A 22179-nucleotide genomic window follows, 5' to 3' on the forward strand; every position below is an offset into this window, starting at 1 on the left:
ACAGGAGACAGAAAAGGGAACAGATAGATAGAAACAACTAGATGGGAAGGTGCGATGAAATGTTCAGCCACGCCAAGTGCATTAAGTACCTGGACCCGCTAAAGCGTCGTTTGCACGCGAAACGTCCTCACGATGACCTGCTCCTCCCGCATCCATGCTGTAATGTTTCATTAAATAAAGAAGATTTTAATTGATCACTCTTCATCTCTGTATCTGTAAACTACAATATTTATTAGGACAATAACCCCTACAAGGTGCTATGCTGGGTTTGAACAGTCATTTTGTGCAGCCAGACTCGCTACATATAGCATAAAAGGTGTAATTTGTATTTAATTAATTTTTCGAAACAAAATATAAAAAAGTATATTTATAAGAAAAATAAAAAAGATTAAACTAATAAAGTGACTCCAACATGTATTGTTCAGATACGTTTACAGTAAAGAAGCTAAATATAATGAATGGTTGGTAAATCAATCTGGTATCTGGAAACTGTAAATTAGATGTGACATTAAGATTTTCTTTGATAATTAAATAATGAATAATAAGCCACCAATTATCCATTATTTGAATATATTATCTTCTTACCATTCCTGGCAGTGAGGGTGATCTCAGTTTCTGGAGAAGCCCCGGCGTTATTATATGCCCATATAAAAACATTCTTCTTTTCAGTGGGCAGGGAGATGGTACAATTCAGAATAGTTGTGTTGCATAAAATATCTGTTTCATGTAGATCAGAGGAGCGCTTCACAATGTACCACAAATGTTCTGCATTTGCCTTATTTCTCTCCAGTTGCTGTAGAAAAAGAACATACTTTACTGAATTTACAACCCTTTGATTGTACCTAATAATATTTCATAATGTATTAATTTGATTTAAAATTATGTATTTTTAGATTAAAGGGGTTGTCCAGTGAAAACATGTTGCTTATCACCTTCTCGGGTGGATGATAACATGCAGACCTTTGGGTATCCCAACACTGGGATCCACTCCAATAAGCATATTGGGGAATTTTTATTCTCAATGGCGAACTTTTAACAGCGTTAAATTTTTTTGTGATAGGTCAGATGCCTGAATGCCACTCAGATCATTCTCTATGGCTGCCGGAAAAAGATTATATTACTACTCAGTAGCCCAATAGGGAATGAATGGAGCGCTGGTCGAGCATGCGCACTGCTACTCCATTCTAAAGGTAATAAAAGTTCTTCATTCTGCCCATCGGTGGGGGTCCCAGCTGTCAAACCCGAAATATCGACAAGCTATCACTCATCCTGTGAATAGGTGTTATCTTGTTTTCACCAGACAATCCCTTTAATTAACTAATCCATTAAAGGAGTTATCCACTACTTGGACAAACACTTCTCATTCCTCATGTTTGACCGCATTAATATAAAAACACCTGTACTCACCTACCATGCCGGCGCCGTCCCAGCTGTGTCGGCACTCGTGTTCATGTTCCTAAGGCTTAAGGCACGGACAGTGACACCAGCGCTGATTGGGCACAGGGCTCACGTGATGTAACAACCTCAAATGAGCCTTGGGAACGCGAGTACCAACATCGCTGGAACAGCGCCAGCAGTGCAGGTGAGTATAGGTGTTTTTATTTGAACGGGGCAAAACATGAGGAAAGACAAGGCGTTCTCCAAGTAGTTGACAACTCCTTTAATTTGATTTAAAAAAATAATATATCTTCATGTGTTCTACCATAGCTCTTAAAAAGAATGGGAGGGATTGAAGATACCACTGCTGGTACTCGAATCAAGCACATGTATATTATTGTCCCATATTTTATTTCAGCGTCTCCAACTTTCCAAGCCCACAGAGACTAATTGTGCTGCCATAAATTTAATTAAAAGGTCACTAAACTTTGAATACCAATTTACAAATATGAAAAATGAATGAGAAAACAACTCATACATAGGTTGAAACATGTTAAGTTGTGTTACTAGGAAGTAAATAGGCTTAACGTGCCATGTGGTTCTTGTACTGAACGATGAGTGGACTGACCATTTAGGTCCTTGGTTCAAGGCATGATGGAGCTCAAACTCGGTTAATGTAGTTCAATACATTTGAGAAATAAGACAAAATGTAGTAATGATTATCTGCCATCCAAGATTGTAAGCCATAGCCTTGTAAATAGGTTCGCCCTCAATAGAGAACAGATCTCGGCAATGAGCTGGACCATAGTTATCAATTTATCTTAGCATCTGCGATTTGTTCTTGCTGATGGGGTGGAATCATAGGTGTGAGATTCTCCTTACTTACATGCAAATATGGATAGGGGTTGAATAAATCAAAATATGAACCTAATATTCCAAATTATGTTTTGTTATTCTATTTCTCTTGAAATTGTAAACTGGTAAAAGTCTCAAATTAGAGCATATTCTTGTAACCATACCGTCCACATTAACAGGATTTTCAATTGACTTTGTGTGGCTTCCAATATTCTCCACCAGGTCTTCAATTTTCCAGTTGGAACTATAAAATAAAACTATACTTTCAGTGGTTTATCACAGATGCCAGAGCTTTGATGGCAACAACGTTTTAAGGAAACTATAAATAGTTATGAAAAGTAGTCATTAGATCCTTGACCAAAATCAATAATAACCTGGTATTATATCACTAATGAACAGAATAGCTGAATATAATATGGCAGATACAGTTCACTTGACAACACATTCACATTTGAAAAAGTTGAAGAGACAAGAATGACCATCAAAAAATTGAATACTATTACAAAAATTCATTCATTCGTTCATTCATTCATTGAGGTCAGGTCTAAAGATGCTAAAATGTTTTATATCCAGGAGTTGAAATTGACTTTGCAAGATTTAGAGATATACAATCATGGTCGAATGTGTTGGCACCCTTGAAATTGTCCCAGACATAAGTATTTCTCCCAGAAAATTATTGCAATTACTTACGTTTTGTTATACAGATGTTTATTTTCTTTGTGTGTATTGGAACATAAAAAAACAGAGAACAAAAAGGCAAATTGGTCATAATTTCACACAAAACCCCAAAATGGGCCGGACAAAATTGTTGTCACCCTCAACTTAATATTTTGTTGCACACTCTTTGGAATAAATAACTGCAATCAATGTCTTCCTATAACCATCACCAAGCTTCTTACACTTCTCACCTGGAATTTTGGATCACTCTTCTTTTCCAAACTGCTCCAGGTCTTTCATATTTGAAGGCGCCTTCTCCCAACAGCAATTTTAAGATCTCTCCACATGTGTTCAATGGGATTGAGATCCGGACTCATTGCTGACCACTTCAGAACTCTCCAGAGCTTTGTTTACATCCATTTCTGGGTGCTTCTTGAAGTATGTTTGGGGTCATTGTCCTGCTGGAAGACCCATGATCCATGACAAAGGACGCAAACCCAGCTTTCGGGCACTACATTGCTGCCTAAAAAAATCCTTTAGTAATCTTAAGATTTCATGATGCCTTGCAAGCAGTCAAGGCACCCATTGCCAGAGGCAGCAAAACAACCCCAAAACATTTTTGAATCTGCACTATATTTGACTGTAAGTACTGTGTTCTTTTCTTTGTATGCCTTATTCAGTTTTTGGTAAACAGTAGAATTATGTGCTTTACCAAAAAGTTCTATCTTGGTCTCACCTGTCCACAAGACGCTTTCCCAGAAGGATTTTGGCATACTCATACATTTTTGCAAACTGCAGCCTAGCCTTTCTATGTCTCTGTCAGCAGTGAGGTCATCCAGGTGAGATTGACTGAGCATCACATGATTGAAACAAAGTTGTTTACCCACAATTTTGTAAAGGAGCCAACAATTTTGTCCAGCCCATTTAACGGGGGTTTGTGTGAAATTAAGTCCAATTTGCCTTTTTTTCTCTGTTTTCTTGTGTTGCTCCAATACACACAAAATAAATGAGCATGTGTATAACAAAATACGTGTAATTGCAATCATTTTCTGGGAGAAATATTTTCTGGAACATTTTCAAGGGTGCCAACAGTTTTGGCCATGACTGCACCATATATTTTTATAGTACAGCACCAGTATTGACAAGTATTAATCTATTTGTTCTATTTTTTCTAGACAACAAGACTTACCAGTTTCTAAGGTAGTAACGCTAGTTGTCGGTCCCCACTCACTCCACTGACCAGTTAGATTTCTACGAATACAACGAATCTGAAAGTCATATTTTACACCACCTAACAAGCCACAGTGGTCCATTGTTCTAACGTCAACTGGTTTGTCTAGAAACTAAAGACAATGAACAAGGTTCAACAAAGGTTATTTTATTGTAGCATAATCAAGTCCAACAGTTTTCTTGGGGGTCTAAGGCAATGTGCCCACGATGCAGAAATGCTCAGGATTTTTTCCTGAGTGTTTCTGCATCTCCCCTGCATCTTCACTTGCATTTCCGCATGCGGGTTGACAAGCGCTTTTCAAGCGATTTTAGCATCACTTGGAAAGTGCTTGTCAACTTGGTCACACTATATAAATCCATGCAAACAGCATGGATTTATATAGTGTGACCCGAGAGAATATCAAAAAATAAAAAATAAATGTATACTTACCTTCCGATGGCCCCCGCAGTCTTGCTTCACAGTCCCGGCTGCCGGCAGATCGCGTTACACTGAAGGACCTGCCGACGTCAGCGTCACGTGACCCGTCACATGACTCTGACATCAGAGCAGGTCCTTCAGTCCATCGCGAACTGCCGGCAAGTGAAGAGAAGGAGAGCGGGGGCCGCCAGAAGGTAAGTATATATTTATTTTTTATTTTCTTTTTTTTTACAGTTTTCTATGGTACCCGGGTCCGGAGGAGAGTCTCCTCTTCTCTAGACCTGGGTACCATCCACACATTAGAACGCATGGAATGCGCGTCTACGTATACAGTGATGCGTAATCCATGTGGTCTAATGCAAGTCAATGGCGGCGAAAACGCAACACTACCGCAAAATAATTGGTAGTGCTGCTTTTTTTTCCGCGATGATAATCCGCAGCGGAAATTTCCGCAGCATGTGCATAGCACATGCGGATTATCATTGAGGAACATGGCAGGCCTTCTACCATGTGTTTTTTAAGCGTTTCTGCAGCGTTTTTGCCGCTGCGGAAACGCTTAAAAAACGCATTGTGGGCACACAGCCTAAGTGTGCCTCTGCTATAACCTTTAGCCACTGTCTCCATGCTCTGCACAGGAGTGCAGTACTCTCTCTTCCTCTGCTTACTGGCCAAGTCCATTTCCAGAAATTTCTTCTTTTGTCTACTGCTCCTGACTTACCCATAGGATACATACAGTAACAAAACAGTATGTTTTCCTATATTTGTGCTTCTAATTATGGTTGTGCCTTATAGTCCAAAAATATGGTAAGTGAAGATAATTATAGTGGTGCTCTTTAAAGAGGGCCTATCCTTTCTGGGAAAAACATAACACATAAGATGAAATTATATATATTTTTTTCAAATATATATCATTAACAGATCAGATACTTTTCTTACTTTACCAGCTTGAGTACATAATCTGGTGAGATAATCTTCCCTGGGATGTGCCAACTCTGTGAGGGTAGAGCTGACATTATACAGCATCTGAATAGTAGATAGAACTAGTGTTTTGACCTTGTCAGAATTCAGGGTGACCAAATCTAGCCTGTTTTGCTGTTTAGTTGGCTCTTTGGTTCATATAATGCAGCACGGTGGCTCAGTGGCTAGTACTGTTGCCTTGCAGCCCTGGGGTCCTGGGTTCAAATCCCACCAAGGACAACATCTGCAAGGAGTTAGTATGTTCCCTCATGTTTGTGTGGGGTTCCTCTGGGTACTCTGTTTCTCTCCCGTACTCCAAAGACAATGGGGACAGTGATGATAAGGTCTGCAAAGCGCTGCGGAATATGACGGTGCTATATAACTAACGCGTAATAAATCATGGGAGAATCTATTCAGCTATTTTTCTCATAAATTCGTCAAAGTAAAGTACAAGCGTATGAAGGAAAAGTCGTGAAAGGTTTTACCTTTGTAGCTTCTTCTAACCTTTTCAACCCTTTACTACTCCATAATACATAGGAATCCCTTTTACATTGTATCATATATCACTACATTCATCATGAAGACAGCAGTATACATCTCACTTGTTTAATTGCTGCACATAGTGTCCCACCTTACAATGTTATCTCTGAGCTTAGAGTCAGGAAGTTTCACCCACCTGTCCCGATAGTGAGACAGTGGAGAGCATATCTTCAGAACTTTAGCCTCCCTCTCTCAAAGGGCCAGAACTTTTATTACTAAATACTCATTACAAGTTTACAGGCACTCTGGTGCCATGTGAGGTCTATGTTAAAGTAGTTTCACAGTTTTAAACTTTAATAGCCCAATGGCATGTAAAAAAAAATAAAATTGTTATTACTTACCTATTGTTGGTCCAGTGCTGCCCTTGCTGCTGTCCATTGCTAACAGGACTGCAATGATAATATTACACCATCCGCACATGATCGCTGCAGCTAATCGACTGGAGCAGCAAGTGGTAAGTAATCATTTGCAAATAGATCATGTCTTTGGACTACTAAGAAGCTGGAAAATTCCTTTAACATTCATTGTAGAAGAAAATACCCTTGTAATGTTGATAAGGGGGATGTACAGTACAGACCTAAAGCAGCCTATGTGTGCTGTATTATGGATCTGTACAACAGCTGTGAGCATGGACCTTTTAAATAAAATTCACATACCTCCCCATTTGATTGTGAGGTGTAACTAGGGGAATATATTTCATGAATATGATCATATGCACAAGGTTTTTCCAGTTGCACCAATCTCTGGTTTAGTATCAGCATTGCTCTTCTTGTGCTTATTGTAATGTTATACTGTGGTAAGATGATGAATGATAAACTAAGACATTTTTAATTTAGACTTCAAGCATTGGTAAACCCAAAGCATACCCATGTTTGGCAGATTGTCCCTTTAGAAACAGATTGAGACTTACCCCAGTCCAGTCCATCTCTGTATGCTCTTTGTAGCGAAGCTGACATCTCATGCCTTTTTTTAAAAAGTCTGCTTTTCCATATGTCCATTGTAATGTAATACAGTCCTTATGAGGTACTGCATCTTTAATTACTACTGGGTCAAGCTTCACTAAAATATAAATATAAAATTACTTTAGAACATGACAACCATTATTTTCCTGCATTCATTATTATTCTACATGATCATTATGTAGAACTGATATAATTCTACTGTAGTATATAATCACAGTCCTCTAAGGGTAATTTGTGTGACACATAGATATATGACACACTGGCAGGAATCGACAGTAAGTGTTTGTACCACTCACAGTTTAATGCACCACTCCAGCATTTTTTTATTGCAGCGCTGGAGTGGTGCTACTAATCTAAGTTCCCTGCTCCTAGGTAGTGTTGAGCCACCCCCGTAGTGTTCGAGTTCGGTTCGGTTCGTCGAACACCCGTGTGTTCGCCGAACTGTTCGTCGAACTGTTCGTCGAACACCTTCGAACACCGTTAAAACCAATGGCAGGCAAACAAAAACACATAGAAACACATAGAAAACACCTTCAAAGGTGTCCAAAAGCTGACAAACTGCTCAGAAGACATAACTAACACATGGAAAAGTGACAAGTACATATAGTCATGCGAAAATAAAAGAGGTGGAGGAGTAAAAGGAGGGGGAGACACAGATATAGGCATGTCATGCCCTTCTAAAATCCAAAAAGTGAGAAGCCGACACGGCCAGTCCGCTCCTGCCCGTGCCACCTCCGTGTCGCCGGGTTTGTGCCAGAGCCGCGGTGAACCCTGATGGCCAGCCCCCCTCTCCCAATACTGGTGCCTGTCCGCTGGTGGGTCGAGCGAGCCCCCCTGTGGTGGAGGCAGCTCTAAGCTTTTTAATTTAAATTGTCTCTCTAATTTGAATGAATACACTTTAAATCCATTTACAAGGATCTATTGGAGGGCAAGTCTCATGCCAGCAGCCGCGGTAATTCCAGCTCCAGTAGCGTCCACTAAAGCTGCTGCAGTTAAAAAGCTTTTATAAGGATCGAGCTCGGCTGTCCACCGCAAGGCATCCTACTGCCAGTCCCAGCCCCTATGCCTTGGGGTGCCTCCTGATGCTCTTCACTAAGTATCCCATGGTCCCGAAGCATTTCCTTTGAAAAAATTAAGTGTCTAAACTACAGGTGGTGCAGCTTGCTTAACAGCCGGGATAATCCGCTCACTAGCAGACACTGCTACTAGGCACAAAGTATTTCCTGGGCTAGATGCAGTTAAAAATTTGTAATTAGATACTCTCGTTGGATGCTGAGAAAGCATTCCATAGAGTCTCCTGGCACGCCATATATCATTCTCTTAAAAAGCTTGGGGTAGGGGTCTAGGGGACCCTTTTATAGCCAAAATCACGGCCCTGTATCGCAATACGTCACCTAGGCTGAAGATAAATGGAACTGTAGCACCCTGAGGGCTCGGTTGCTACAGACGTATTGCACCTCACCCAGAGGTGTGATATCTCACTCTCAGGTAAGGATGGAGTGTGGATCAGGACCCGACACCTGCATGCATTACACCACATTGCCGTGGGGCAGGGCGACCAATATGCCCCTGAGATGGGCACGACAGTCCCTGTCCCTGGCTGGAGTGGGGGGAGGGAACACTGAGGAAGGGGAACCCTGTAGTGCAGGAGCAGGGAGGAAGCAGTTCCTGGGTGCATTGAGAAGGGAGTATAAAAGGTGGGCACCATCTTAGTTCAGTGCAGAGAAGTCTGAGCAGAAGTGGCAGGGAGCAGGGGCTCTGCATGAGCTCTGCTCCGGAGGCGGGCCTAGTAACAGAGGCCCAGGCCTGGAAGAGGGAGAAGGAAGGAAGAGGAGCGGAGAAGGCTCCAGGAACGAGGAATGAAGGGATCCCAGGGGTGCGGACGGGCGAGTCGCCACCGCACGCCCGAATCCACCTGCGTGGAGGGGTCAGGCCAAAGGGGGAGACCGGTCCCCGAACTAGTGGAGGCAGGAAACGACCCTCAGCTAGAAACCGGAGGCTCTGACATTTTATGTGGCGCAGCCCCTCGCTACACCCGCTAGGAAGGCACCACATAGGGTCAGGGAAACTGGCGCCAAGTTTACCAAGAGGAGGCCCGAGGCAGCCGGACAGAAGTGTTGGTAAGAAAGGCCAGACAAAGGACACACAAAGGGGGTCCTGTGAAGTGCTCCAAAGTTATCTGGGAGTTGTCTGAGCCCCTCACCTGGTGAGCACAGTACGACGTGGGCAGCCGTTACCTGCAGACGTGGTCTGGATAATAAGAACTGTGAGTAAAGGCCCTGAACTGCATCACTGACTCCGTGTCGTTACTGCTGCTGCCCTGCACCATCACCCCCATCCTCCGCATACACTGCCCTGAGGCTATACTCCTCCCGTGGGGAGTTATGCTACGCTCTGCTGCACCCACAACACCAGCCTCAGTGGTCTGCCCTGTAGCGGCGGTTCACTCTGACCGCAATCCACGGGTGGCGTAGTCGGACATTTAAACATGAAAACCACATAAATAGTTCCGCCACTGGTTTGACCGCCCTGAGCCACGGAACTGGGTCGCCGCCACGAAGACTACAACCACCAGCATCCACCAAAAAGGGTCCGGCTCCGGGTGTCCCAAGGCCCAGGGGGTGCGTCAGAACATTTTCATCACCTTTCACAATCACCAATGGGACAAGGCAGTGATGTCCTCTGTCCCCTCTCTTATACATCCTAGTGACGGAGCACCTGCTCTCATCAATTCGCCATAGCCCCAATATTAGGTGGATTGAGGTGGGAGGCACCGAGTACAAGTGCTCTCTATTTGCTGATGATGTCCTAGTATATATCACTCAATCACATATATCCATCCATGCTGTTATGGCTGAAATAGATCACTTTGTTACATGGTAAAAATTTAAAATCAATGCAGCGAAGTCTGAGGCCCTCGATGTCTCCCTCCCCAAATCCATATAGGATTCCATCCAGTCCAACTTTCCCTTTGCCTGGCCCTCACAGGGTATCAAATACTTAGGAATTCCTATTCATAGAGACCTCTCCCATCTATGTTATCTTAATTTTGGGCCCTTTATTGAACAACTCCATACAGACCACGGTTGGCAAGTTAGAACTGTAAGATTCACTACGTGAACCACTGGTGTTTTGTGGAAAAGCACATGTACACTGCGTTCCAAATTATTATACAAAAAGTGTTTAGGAGTGATAAGGGAAGAATTTGTTTGTTTGTCAGTTAAACTCATTGATGGTGATGTGTGTCAGGGCTCTTTATATCACTGTAAGCAATTGCAGACACCTGTGCTAATTAGTTTGGCAGGTGTGTCCAATGAAAGGCAAGACTACTTAAGAAGGCTCTCTCACATTATTAAGCAGCCTACATTTTCTGCCAAAATGGGAAAGAAAAAGGATGTGTCGGCTGCTGAGAAGCAACAAATTGTGGAGTGTTTAGGTCAAGGCATGACTACAATCAACATTGTGCGATGATCAGGATGAAGTGTCTTGGCAATCAAGAAGTATGTAGCTGATTCACAGTACACACGTGTGCGTGCTGATAAGGGCAAATTGAGGACTCTTTCCTACAGGCAATTACGTCAGGTTGAAAGAGCAGCGGCAAAAAAGCCTTGTCATAGCAGCAGACAAGTTTTTGAAGCTGCTTGTGCCTCCAACGTCCCCCGAACAACAAGATGCAGGGTCCTTCAGAGGTTTGCAGCTGTGCATGCGCCATCCTGTCGACCTCCTCTATCCACTTCACACAAGCAGAAACGGCTCCAGTGGGCCAAACATTACATGAAGACTGATTTCAAAACTGTTTTGTTCACGGATGAGTGCCGTGCAGCGCTCGATGGTCCAGATGGATGGAGTGGAGGATGGCTGGTTGATGGACACCCCACGCAAACACGGCTACAGCGCCAACAAGGAGGAGGTGGAGTAATGTTTTGGGCTGGAATCATGGGGAGAGAGATTGTCGGCCCCTTTAGGATCCCTGAAGGCGCTAAAGATGAACTCCATAATGTATGTGGATTTTCTCAAACAGCACTTCCTGCCATGGTTCAAGAAGAAGAACCGTGTATTTCACAGCAAGATCATTTTTCTGCATGATAATGCACCATCTCATGCTGCACATAAAACATCTGCATCTCTGGCTGATATGGGCATAAAAGGGGACAAACTTATGGTGTGACCCCCATGCTCCCCTGACCTCTACCCCATTCAGAACCTTTGGAGCATCATTAAAAGGAGTGTCTATGATGGCGGGAGGCAGTTCACATCTAAGCAACAGCTCTGGGAGGGTATTCTGTCCTCATGCAAAACAATTGAAGCAGAAACCATCCAAAACCTGACAAATTCAATGGACGAGAGAGTTCAGAAGCTCCTTTCGAACAAGGGGTCCTATGTGAAAATGTAACATCACCTAGAATAAAGTTTTGAGTTGAAAACTGTTTGATTTCAGTTTCTAACAACCTGCTAATGCTTATAATTTCAAAAATGACCATTTTTTTGGTCTTTATTAAAATGAAAAGGTTGATCGAAAAGTTTGGGGGATCTAAGAGTGTGGCAACCCAGTAGTCATGATTACTTCGAATTCTGACAATATGAGGGTCATGCTGCAGGTAGTGCAGCAAGAAGGCACTTATGTGCCTTGCGCATCTCGGAGCCCCAAAATTATTTTCCGGGCTAGATGCAGCTAAAAATTATTTTTAATTTTAAATCTGGTGAAGCTTTAGTATAGATGGCCTAATAGGATCAGTGCTGCACACTGCTACAAAGCCCAAATTATTTTCCAGTCAAGATACAGATAAACATGATTAGTAATTTGAAAGCTTAAAACGGTTGGTAGGGTGATTTTAACCAATCATCAAGCTTTTACTCTCCCCAGGATGACACAGGGGTAGAAAAGTCGTTTCGGATCCATGATTTGTTCATCTTTATGAACGTGAGTCTGTCTACATTATCAGTGGAGAGCCGCGTGCGCTTATCTGTCAGCACACCACCAGCAGCGCTGAACACACGTTCAGACAGAACGCTGGCTGCGGGGCATGACAAGATCTCCAAGGCGTAAGTGGCTAGCTCCGGCCATTTATCCAGATTGGAAGCCCAAAAAGAGCAAGAGTCCAGTGACACAGTCGTGGCTTCAATGTTTACTTGGAGATACTCCTATACCATCGTCTCTAGGCGTTGACTATGTGTCAGACTTCTTGTCTCCTGTGGCCTTGCAAAGGATGGGCTAAAAAAGTGGTGAAATGATTCCGCAAAATTGATGTTACCAGCAGATACTGTGGTTCTGTTACGGTTTGAGTGCTGAACACTTGACGGTCCCACGGTTGGCAAGTTGGAACTGTGAGATTCACTACGTGCACCACTGGTATTTTGTGGAAAAGCACATGTAAGATTCTGCAACAGTCTCTGCTGATACTCCTGCATGCGTGCATCCCTTTCTATGGCAGGAATAATTTCAGCAAATTTACTTTTGTACCGGGGATCTAACAGTGTGGCAACCCAGTAGTCAGGATTATTTCTAATTCTCACAATTCGAGGGTCATGTTGCAGGTAGTGCAGCAAGAAGGCACTCATGTGTGTTGCGCATCCAGGAGCACCAAGTCCCTGTTGTGTTGGTGGCGAGGTAACAATCATGCTTCCTTCCTCTGTCCTCTCCCCCCAACCTCGCACAACAGAAATGTGATCAAGGTCTCCCTCATCTGATGAGTCTTCCATAAGTTCGTCCTCCACTTCTTCCTGGGCTCCTGCACCTTCCTTACTAGTTTGGCTGCTACCATGCGCCCTGGTAAAACCATCTCCCCCACCCTCACATGCCTGCCGCCTTGGTGCTGCCGACCGTCTGGACCTTGCAGATGTTAGCCCTTCCGCATACAACTCCTCCTCCTCTACTTCCTCCACCTCCTCTTGTGCCACCACCTGACTCCGAATTCTGTTTAACATGTGCTCCAGCATGTAAATCACCGGAATAGTCATGCTGATAATGGCATCGTCAGCACTAAACATCTTCGTCGCCATTTCAAAACTGTGCAGAAGGGTGCATAGGTCCCTGATCTGAGACCACTCCTCCAGCGTGATTTGCCCCACCTCTGAATCTCGTTGGCCCAGGCTATACGTCAGAACGTATTGCACCAGGGCTTGTCGGTGCTGCCACAGTCGCTGCAACATGTGCAGAGTTGAATTCCACCGGGTAGGCACATCGCATTTTAGCCGGTGAAGTGGCAGGCCCAACGACTTCTGTAGAGATGTAAGTCGCTGAGCTGCGGGATGCGAACGGCGGAAGTGAGCACACAGCGACCGTGCCCTCTGCAGAAGGCCATCTAGTCTGGGATAGTGGGCTAAAAATTGCTGGACAACCAGGTTCAACACGTGAGCCATACAAGGCACGTGTGTGACATTGCCCCGGCGAAGGGCCGCACCCAGGTTTGCAGCATAGTCGCACACGGCCTTCCCTGGTTTCAGGTCCAGTGGAGACAACCATTCATGAAATTGGTTCTCCAGAGCTGACCACAACTCCTCAGCTGTGTGACTCACATTTCCCAGACATTTCAATGTAAAAACCGCCTGATGACGTTGAGCCCTACTGCCAGCATAGTAAGGAGGTGTGCAGGATCCCTTCTGCGCAGTTAGAAAGCTTGTGGCATGACCAGACAGGCTTTGGGTGCAGGTGGAAGACCGAGAGGAGGTTGAGGAGGCAGAAGCAGTGGAGGAACTTTGACATAAAGAGGATTGACGCACAACTCGTGGGGACGGCAAGACTTGGACAGCAGCCCCTTGTCCTGCTGTCACCATAGTTACCCAGTGCCCAGTCAGCGACATGTAACGCCCCTGTCCATGCCTACTCGTCCAAGTGTCTGTGGTGAAATGCACCCTGTCACACACAGAGTTTCTCAAAGAAGCGGTCATGTTGTGTGCGACATGCTGGTGGAGCGCAGGCACACCTTTCTTTGAGAAGTAGTGCCGACTGGGCATCAGGTACTGGGGCACTGCGACGGACATAAGGTCTCGAAAATCCTCTGTGTCCACCAGGCGGAAAGGCAGCATTTCTGTAGCCAAGAGCTTGCAGATGGTGAAATTCAACCTCTTAGCTTTCTCATGGCTAGGAGGAAATGGTCTTTTACTTGTCCACATCTGAGGGACCGAGGGCTGGCTATTGTGCTTAGACGGGGTTGATAAGGGTGTCCCCGGCAAACTGCCGGTCTGTGAGGAAGATGCAGGCGGACATGTTAGGTTGCCTTGATCCAAAGGTGGTGCTATCGATGTCGGACAGCGCTCAACACCAGCTGGTGTTACCACCTCCAAAGAAAATGATGACCTGCCAATCACGCTGGCTGTTGCGGGTAAAGAGGTGGCAGGTCTGCGCCCCAAAACAGGTGTGACTGCTGTCCCCCCAGTCACAGAGGATGAAGAGGCCGCGGATGCACAAGATATGGCAGACGGTGATTGGCCCGGCCGGCTAGGCCGCATTGTAGCACACTGAGCTTCCCACTGCAACTTATGCTTCATGTCCATGTGCCGGTTCATGCATGAAGTACTCAAACTATGTATTTTTTGGCCTCTACTTAGCTTTTGCTGACAAATGTTACAGATAACACGAGTTGGGTCATCTTTATCGATCTGAAAAAATGCCCAGGCTATGCAAGGCTTAGCACCCATGCGACCTGAAGAGCCACCACGACTTGTGGTGAGAGGCAGAGTTGTGTTTGAGGATGCAGTTGTTGACGTGCTTCCAGTACTACGTCTCTGTCCAGGAAGGCGCAACCTGACCTCGTCGTCACTAGCATCTTCCTATACCTCCTCTGCTGACCTCATCTCTTGGCTGACTGTGGGTTGACAGTAAGTGGGATCTCCGACCTCATCATCATCACCCTGTGCGTTATCACACCCGTCGTCCTCAGAGCCAACCTGTTCCTGCCCTGACAAAAAACTAAAGTTGTCGCTCCAATCAGGTATTTGAGTCTTATCATCGTCTTCCTCATTGTCTCCACCAACAGGAGTTACAGTTTGGGAATGAGGGTCTACATTATGGTCAGAACCTTCTGCGTCTGGTCCTGGATCCGACTCATAAAGATTCTGGGCATCAGTGCAGATCATTTCCTCGTCTGGATTCACAGAAGCGCTGGAGTCGACCTCTGATTCCCAGGCTATAGTATGAGTAAACAGCTCTGCAGACTCAACCATCTGTTCTACCTCATACTCAGACGGGCAGCTGGAGATTTGGGAGCTGTGAGGAAGCAAGTGCGATTTGGGTGACACCTTTGAGGACTGGAGTATTTGTGATGTTGAAGTTGATGTGGAGGAGAGCCCACTTAAAGGAGCACTTGATATCCGTTGAAGCACCTGCTGTTTTTGTGCCTCATCTGGAATTTGTAGCGATTGGCGTGGCCGTAAGAAAGGGATCTTATCACATTGTCCGCTAAAAGAAGTAGACATTTTAGTTTGGCTGGAAGATGGTCTTTCTTCTGCAGATGTTACTGTTGCTTTAACACCTACCCCACGGACACAACCTTTTTTCCCCTTCCCAACACGCCTATTCCCCTTTCCACCAGCAGCAGGCCTTTTTCCACTTATTTTGGTGGTTAACTAATTCACAACTCTGGAGTTGTTTGCACAAAAAAACAATGGATGGTAACCGAGCAGAGCTGAGTGGCCAAACTGTGGTATTAGGCCAAAACTATTGGCTGGGTTAGATGCAGAAAAAAATTATTTTGAATTCGCAACCTGATGGAGGTCAGTATAGATGGACTACTACAAATAATAATAATAATAATAGTTTATTTTTATAGCGCCAACATATTCCGCAGCACTTTACAAATTTTAGGGGGGGCATATACAGACAATACAGAATAAGCATATCTCATATCGAACGGAGTGAGGGCCCTGCTCGCGAGCTTACAGTCTATGAGGAAGTGGGGGAGACACAAAAGGTAAAAAGTACATATATTGTATAATGCAGCCTTGATATACTGAATAGGATTACAAATAGTCCCACACACTGCTAGAAGCCCAAATATTTTTTCAGAGGTACTGTAGATGCAGATAAAAATTATTTTTAATTTGCAACCTGATGGAGGTCAGTATAGATGGACTAATAGACCAAGTCCCACACACTGCTAGAAGCCCAAATATTTTTTCAGAGCTAGATGCAGAAAAAAATTATTTTTAATTTGCAACCTGATGGAGGTCAGTATAGGTGGACTAATAGAACAAGTCCCACACACTGCTAGAAGGCCAAATATTTTTTCAGAGCTAGATGCAGAAAAAAATTATATTCAGTTTGCAACCTGATGGAGGTCAGTATAGATGGACTAATAGAATGATGCTATGCCCAAAAGATTTTACTTCACTAGGTGCAGTAAAAAAATTGGTATTCTATACACAGGTGTTATATCTTGCAACACAGATAGGCTACTCCACTGACTAACACACTCTGCAATAGGCCAAAAAGGATTAGCTTTGCTAGATTCAGCCAAATGCTGTGAAAAAAACTTGCACAGCACTGGCACAGACCTGCCTGGCAAAAACTGATAGGAACTCATGTAACCTAGTCCTGAAAAGGACTCCAATTACAATTAGTCTTTACTCCCACAACCTATCTATTTAAGAGCACAGACCTCCCTGATAAAAGTCGTAGGAAATGCTGTAACCTAGTCCTTAAAAGGACTGCAATCACAACTATTCCCTACTCCCAAGCTATCTGTATATTTGTGCGAAAATTGGCTTGAAATTAACAAGGTATAGCGCACACAGCAACAGCGGTGCCGTCTAACACGCAGCTGCAGCAGTGAGAAAATGGTGGCGACGGGGAAAATGGCTTGGTCTTATAGGGCAAGGACATGTGACATACACTGCCAATGACACATGCCCTTGCTTGTGTGAAAAAAAGCACTTCGCTCCGTGTGTGCGCTGCTGATAGGCTGACAGATTGCACCTCCCCACTGCAAATGCGGGAAAGAGAAAAAAAAATGGAGATCTTCATTGTTCCTGCAGAGATCCATCCCCTGCCCCTCCCCCCACCCCGCTGTACACTCAAACTGCGTATTAACATTAATTTTCATCATTACTGAGAAAAAATCCAGTTATGATTTTGGTGCACGAACAGTTATCGAACATAACCTCGAACAGCCAAATTTTTCTCAAATTGTTCGTGTTCGCCGAACGGCTCGAACACCGCCCAAAACAGCTCGAATTTGAGATTGGCGAACAGTTCGAGTAGAACAACGCTCATCTCTACTCCTAGGATAATACTAACCAGCCACTGTCTTCAGCTCTTCCCGCTGCTGCTCCTGTTCCAAGGCGCCATCTTATGACCACAACTTCTGACTCACCAGAAGTCAGAGGTAACGATCATAAGCTCTCAATGCAAGTCTAGGAGTTCCTCATTCTGGCCTCGTTCTGGCTCTCATAGACTTACATTGAGTAGTGACGTGTGGTTCGCCTAGCAAATACTGGAGTGAATCAGCAGGTCACAACCGGCAGAAGATCAACTGGAGCGGCGCTGAGAATAGGTGAAGACATATTTAAAAGGACTTTGTCAGCACATTCTGAGTGTTCAAACCCAGTACAGATGCTTGGTGTTTTATGGCGGGGCCAATCATTTAACCCCTTAGTGATCAAGCAAATTTTCACCTTAACCCCTTTACAGCCTGGGGCATATTAGTATACACCAGGCTGTCACCCCCTGTTCAGCGCGGGCTCCGGCGCTGAGCCCGCACTAAACTGGGCACATGTCAGCAGATTTTTACAGCTGACATGTGCCCGCAACAGCCGCAGGTGGAATCGCGATCCACCCTCGGATGTTAACATGTTAAATGCCGCTGTCAATCTCTGACAGCGGCATTTAACATCGCCGCGCCGGAAGCGCGTCACTAACCCCGCCCATCGGTGACCCCGTCATGTGATCGCGGGTCACTGATGGATGGGCATGACAACCCTGGGTCTACAGCAGACCCCAGTGGTTGTCATGTAATGATCGCTATGAGCGCCACCTAGTGGTCGGCGCTCATAGCACAGGAGCATTTCTGCTACAGAGAGGTGATCTGCTCATCACCTCTATGTAGTAGAGGCGATCGGACAGTTGCTGCTTCTAGTCTCCTATGGAGACTATAGAAGCAAGCAAGAAGTGTAAAAAAAATGTTTTTAAAAATATTTAAAAAATTAAAAAAGTATTAAAGTTAAAATCACTCCCCTTTCGCCCCATTCAAAATATAATAATAAAAAAAAACCCACATATTTGGTATCGCCGCGTTCAGAATCGCCTAATCTATCAATATAAAAAAAGAATTAATCTGATCGGTAAACGGCGTAACGAGAAAAAAATTCTAAACGCGAGACTTACGTTTTTTGGTTGCCACAACATTGCAATAAAATGCAATAACGGGCGATCAAAACATCGGATCTACCCCAAAATGGTATCAATAAAAACTTCAGCTCGGTGCACAAAAAGTAAGTCCTCACCCGGCCCCAGATCCTGAAAAATGGAGACGCTATGGGTATTGGAAAATGGCGTCATTTTTTATTTTTTTTTAGCAAACTTTGGATTTTTTTTTCACCACTTAAATAAAAAAGAACCTGTACATGTTTGGTATCTACGAACTCGTAATGACCTGGAGAATAAGAATGACAGGTCAGTTTTAGCATTCATTGAACGTGGTAAAACAAAAAAAAACATCTGTGGTATTGCACTTTTTTTGCAATTTCACCGCACTTGGATTTTTTTTCCCATTTTCCCGTACACGATATGGTAAAACCAGTAATGTCGTTCAAAAGTACAACTCATCCCGCAAAAAATAATCCCTCACACAGCCATATTGACCAACAAATAAAAACGCTATGGCTCTGGGAACAAGGGGAGCAAAAAACGAAAATGCAAAAACGGAAAATCCGAGGGTCCTTAAGGGGTTAATGACCAGGCCAAATTTTTGAAATCTGACCAGTGTCACTTTATGAGGTAATAACTTTGGAACACTTCAACGGATCTCAATAATTCTGAGATTGTTTTTTCATGACATATTGTATTTCATGATAGTGGTAAAATTTGTTTGATATGACTTGCGTTTATTCGCAAAAATATCATAATTTTGGGAAATTGTCTCTTCAGAGATGAAGAGGACTAGAACTCTAGTGCCATCTATAGGAAGTCGCAATCCTAAAAGTCAATATCGACTCTCTAACGAGCCTTGTCACATAACTTAGGATAAAAGCCCGAACCAGAATCTCAATTTGCAGACACTGTTTCGGTGTTCTGCCCCTCATTAGTGCAAAGTGTGAGTCAATATTGGCTTTGAAGAGACAATTTGCATATTCCCCAGAGGAGAATTGTGGCTTAAAAGTCTCCTCACCTTGACATGCTTAACATGTCACTCTCCGCAAAGAAAAACCCTACCCCTTGGATAATTTTGGCAAAAAATTATGAAAAATCGCAATTTTAAAATTTTCAATCTTTATATCCTTAAACCAGTTAGTCATGCTGTACAAAATTATTAATAAATAACAAGTCCCATATGTCTACTCTACATCCGCATCATTTTTCAAACGCCATTTTATTTTGTTAGGATGTTAGAGGGGTTAAAAGTTTAGCAGCAATTTCTCATTTTTCAACAAATTTATACAACCTGTTTCTTTAGGGACCTATTCAAATTTCAATGGACTTTGAGGGGCCTATACATTGGAAACTTCCCAAAAGTGATACCATTTTAAAAATTGCACCCCTCAAATACTTCAAAACTGCTGTCAGGATTTTTTAACCCTTCAGGTGGTTCACAGGAATTAATGCAAGGTGGAAACGAAAAAAAAAAAAAATTACATTTTATCTCTAAAATGTGCTTTAGCCCCAATTTTTTCACTTTTGGAAGATGCAACACCAAAAAGTGGACCCCACAGTTTGTTACTCACTTTCTTACGAGAGCAGCGATACCCTACATGTAGTCAAAAAGTTTTGTTTGGACAAACGTCAGGGCTTGGAACGGAAGGAGCAATATTTGAATTTTGGAACATAAATTTAGATGAAAGAGATGGTGGGCGACATGTCACATTTGCAAAGTCTCTAAGGTGCCTAAGCAGCAGAAATCCTCCACAACTGACACACTTTTGGAAACTAGACCCCTCAAGGATTTTATCCAGAGGTAAAATGAGCATTTTGAACACACAGGTACGGCACATAATTTGATAACATTAGGTCATCATATTGAATACCTTATCATATCGTAATCATTTTTTTTTTGTAACTTTTGAAAAAACCCTAACCCTAAGCCTGACCCTAACCCTATCCCCAACCCTAAGCCTAACACTAACCCTAAACCTAACCTTAAGCCCAACCTTAATAGCAAAGAATGAAAGAAATACCAATTCTAAAATAAAAAAAAGAACAAAAATGTAATCTGCCTTGGAGGATGACACAGGGTAAGGTACTCAAGGGGGTGCACAGCGAGGCACAGCCCAAGTTCTGCCATATTTACTACTTATTGGGCTCTTGATCACTGTGACAGGGTCTATCACAGTGCTCAAAAGTCAGCAACCAATAGGAAAAATCCCTGCGGTTGCCAGGTGCAAGCAGGTAGATCTTGGCGGGCGCACAGCGTATGCACCCGCCGATTTGCTTTATGTAGAGGAGGCGAGCCGGGAGATGGCGGATTTGGTACCGAGGTACCATGGCGAGCTTGGGGACATCATTTCTCTGTCCTCTGACATTTTATATCATGTCAGAGAAATGATTTTTACACAGATCTTACTTTTTTTTTATGTGATCGTTGACCAGAAAAACCAGTCCTGATTGTGTTCTCCAGGGTCTCAGCTATTCCAGTAGCTGAGACCCCAGAGCTTTTCGGACTCTAAGGGATGCTATTACAATGGGAGAATAAGGCTCCTGCCATTTTATGCATATTGGCGGTCATTAAGGGGTTAAATACACCTTCCACCTGCTTGTTTTCCATCTCCTCACTTCTCAGACTCTATGAAGCCAGAGCTGTCAATCAAAGAAGAAGAGGGGTGGAGATTGAGGGAGCACAAGGAGTACGGAAGGTGTATTTAAATATTTGGCCCCGCCATGATGCACTGACCGGCGTAACTTAGTTTGAATAATCATCCTGTGCTGACAGAGACCCTTTAACCCCTTAATGACCGCCGCAGCACATTTTCATGACAGTCATTAAGGGTACTTATTCCTCAGCGCCATGAAAATGCAACGCTGAGGAATAAGTAAATATTGCCACCCGGCAGCGGCGATTCCTGTGGGTGTCAGCTGTGTGTGACAGCTGATACACTGCAGTATCGTCCCCAACCGGTCTCGATGCAGATCGGGGCTGATTAACCCCTTAAATACTGCTGTGATTGCGGTATTTAAGTTGTTACAAGGGGGTCTTGCGACCCCCTTAGCAACCGTCGGACCCCCGCGATGAGAATCACAGGTCCCAATGGTTACCATGGTACCCTGAGATCATGTGATAACCTGGCTCTCACTGGCGGAGTCAGCGAGTCAGACATGACTCACTGACAGGTTTCACGCACTGTAGTACAGAGGTACTGCATTGTATGAGATCAGCAATAAAAGTGAAAATCACACATGTCCCACAGTGCGACTTAGTGAAAAAGTATAAAAAAGTTAAATAAAATATGTAAAAATCGTAAAAAGACCACACACAAAAAATGCACACAAATCACTAAAATCCATTTCGCCTCTCAAAGCGCATCATTTGCGATGAAAACAAAAATAAATGAAAAAACGTACACATAATTGGTATCGCCGCGTCTGGAATGACCCACTCTGTAAAACTGACATGTTATTTAGTCCATTTGGTGAATGCCGTAAAAATTAAAAATAAAAACCATGCCGAAAATGACGCTTTTTCATCATACTGGCTCTCAAAAAAGTGAATAAATATAATACATGGGCACTAAACTGGCATAAGAATAAAGCCTGGTGTGGATGTTACATAATAGTCACTGCAGCGGTAAATGAATTCATTGAGATGTGCAATTTGTACAATGGGGTCACTTTTGGGGTTTTCCTGCTGTTCTGGCACCTTAGGGGCTCCGCAAATGTCGCCCACAAACTATTCTACCAAAATCTAGGCTCCAAAAGTCAAATAGTGCTCCTCTCTTCTTAGCCCTGATGTGTGGCCTAACAGTACTTTCTGATGACATATGGGGTATCATCACTTCTGGAGAAATAGCAGAACAAATTATGGGGTCCGTTTTCTTTTA

The 22179-nt window shown here is 43.7% G+C and overlaps 1 protein-coding gene across 1 annotated transcript in view; it reads right to left on the minus strand.

Annotated features, from left to right (window-relative positions):
• Positions 1-22179, minus strand: part of CSF3R (colony stimulating factor 3 receptor) — a 78150-nt gene that overhangs the window by 19424 nt on the left and 36547 nt on the right. The window contains exons 7-10 of the mRNA XM_073665908.1: positions 6945-7093; positions 4079-4232; positions 2397-2476; positions 586-793 (exon numbers count right to left, since the gene is read on the minus strand). Coding sequence (XP_073522009.1) covers positions 586-793; positions 2397-2476; positions 4079-4232; positions 6945-7093 — 591 coding nt within the window. The remainder of the gene's footprint in view (positions 1-585; positions 794-2396; positions 2477-4078; positions 4233-6944; positions 7094-22179) is intronic.

Source organism: Phyllobates terribilis, unplaced genomic scaffold (assembly GCF_046119375.1).
Source record: "Phyllobates terribilis strain yellow unplaced genomic scaffold, ASM4611937v1 Scaffold_2__4_contigs__length_985480577, whole genome shotgun sequence".
In the NCBI taxonomy this organism is placed as follows: Eukaryota; Metazoa; Chordata; class Amphibia; order Anura; family Dendrobatidae; genus Phyllobates; species Phyllobates terribilis.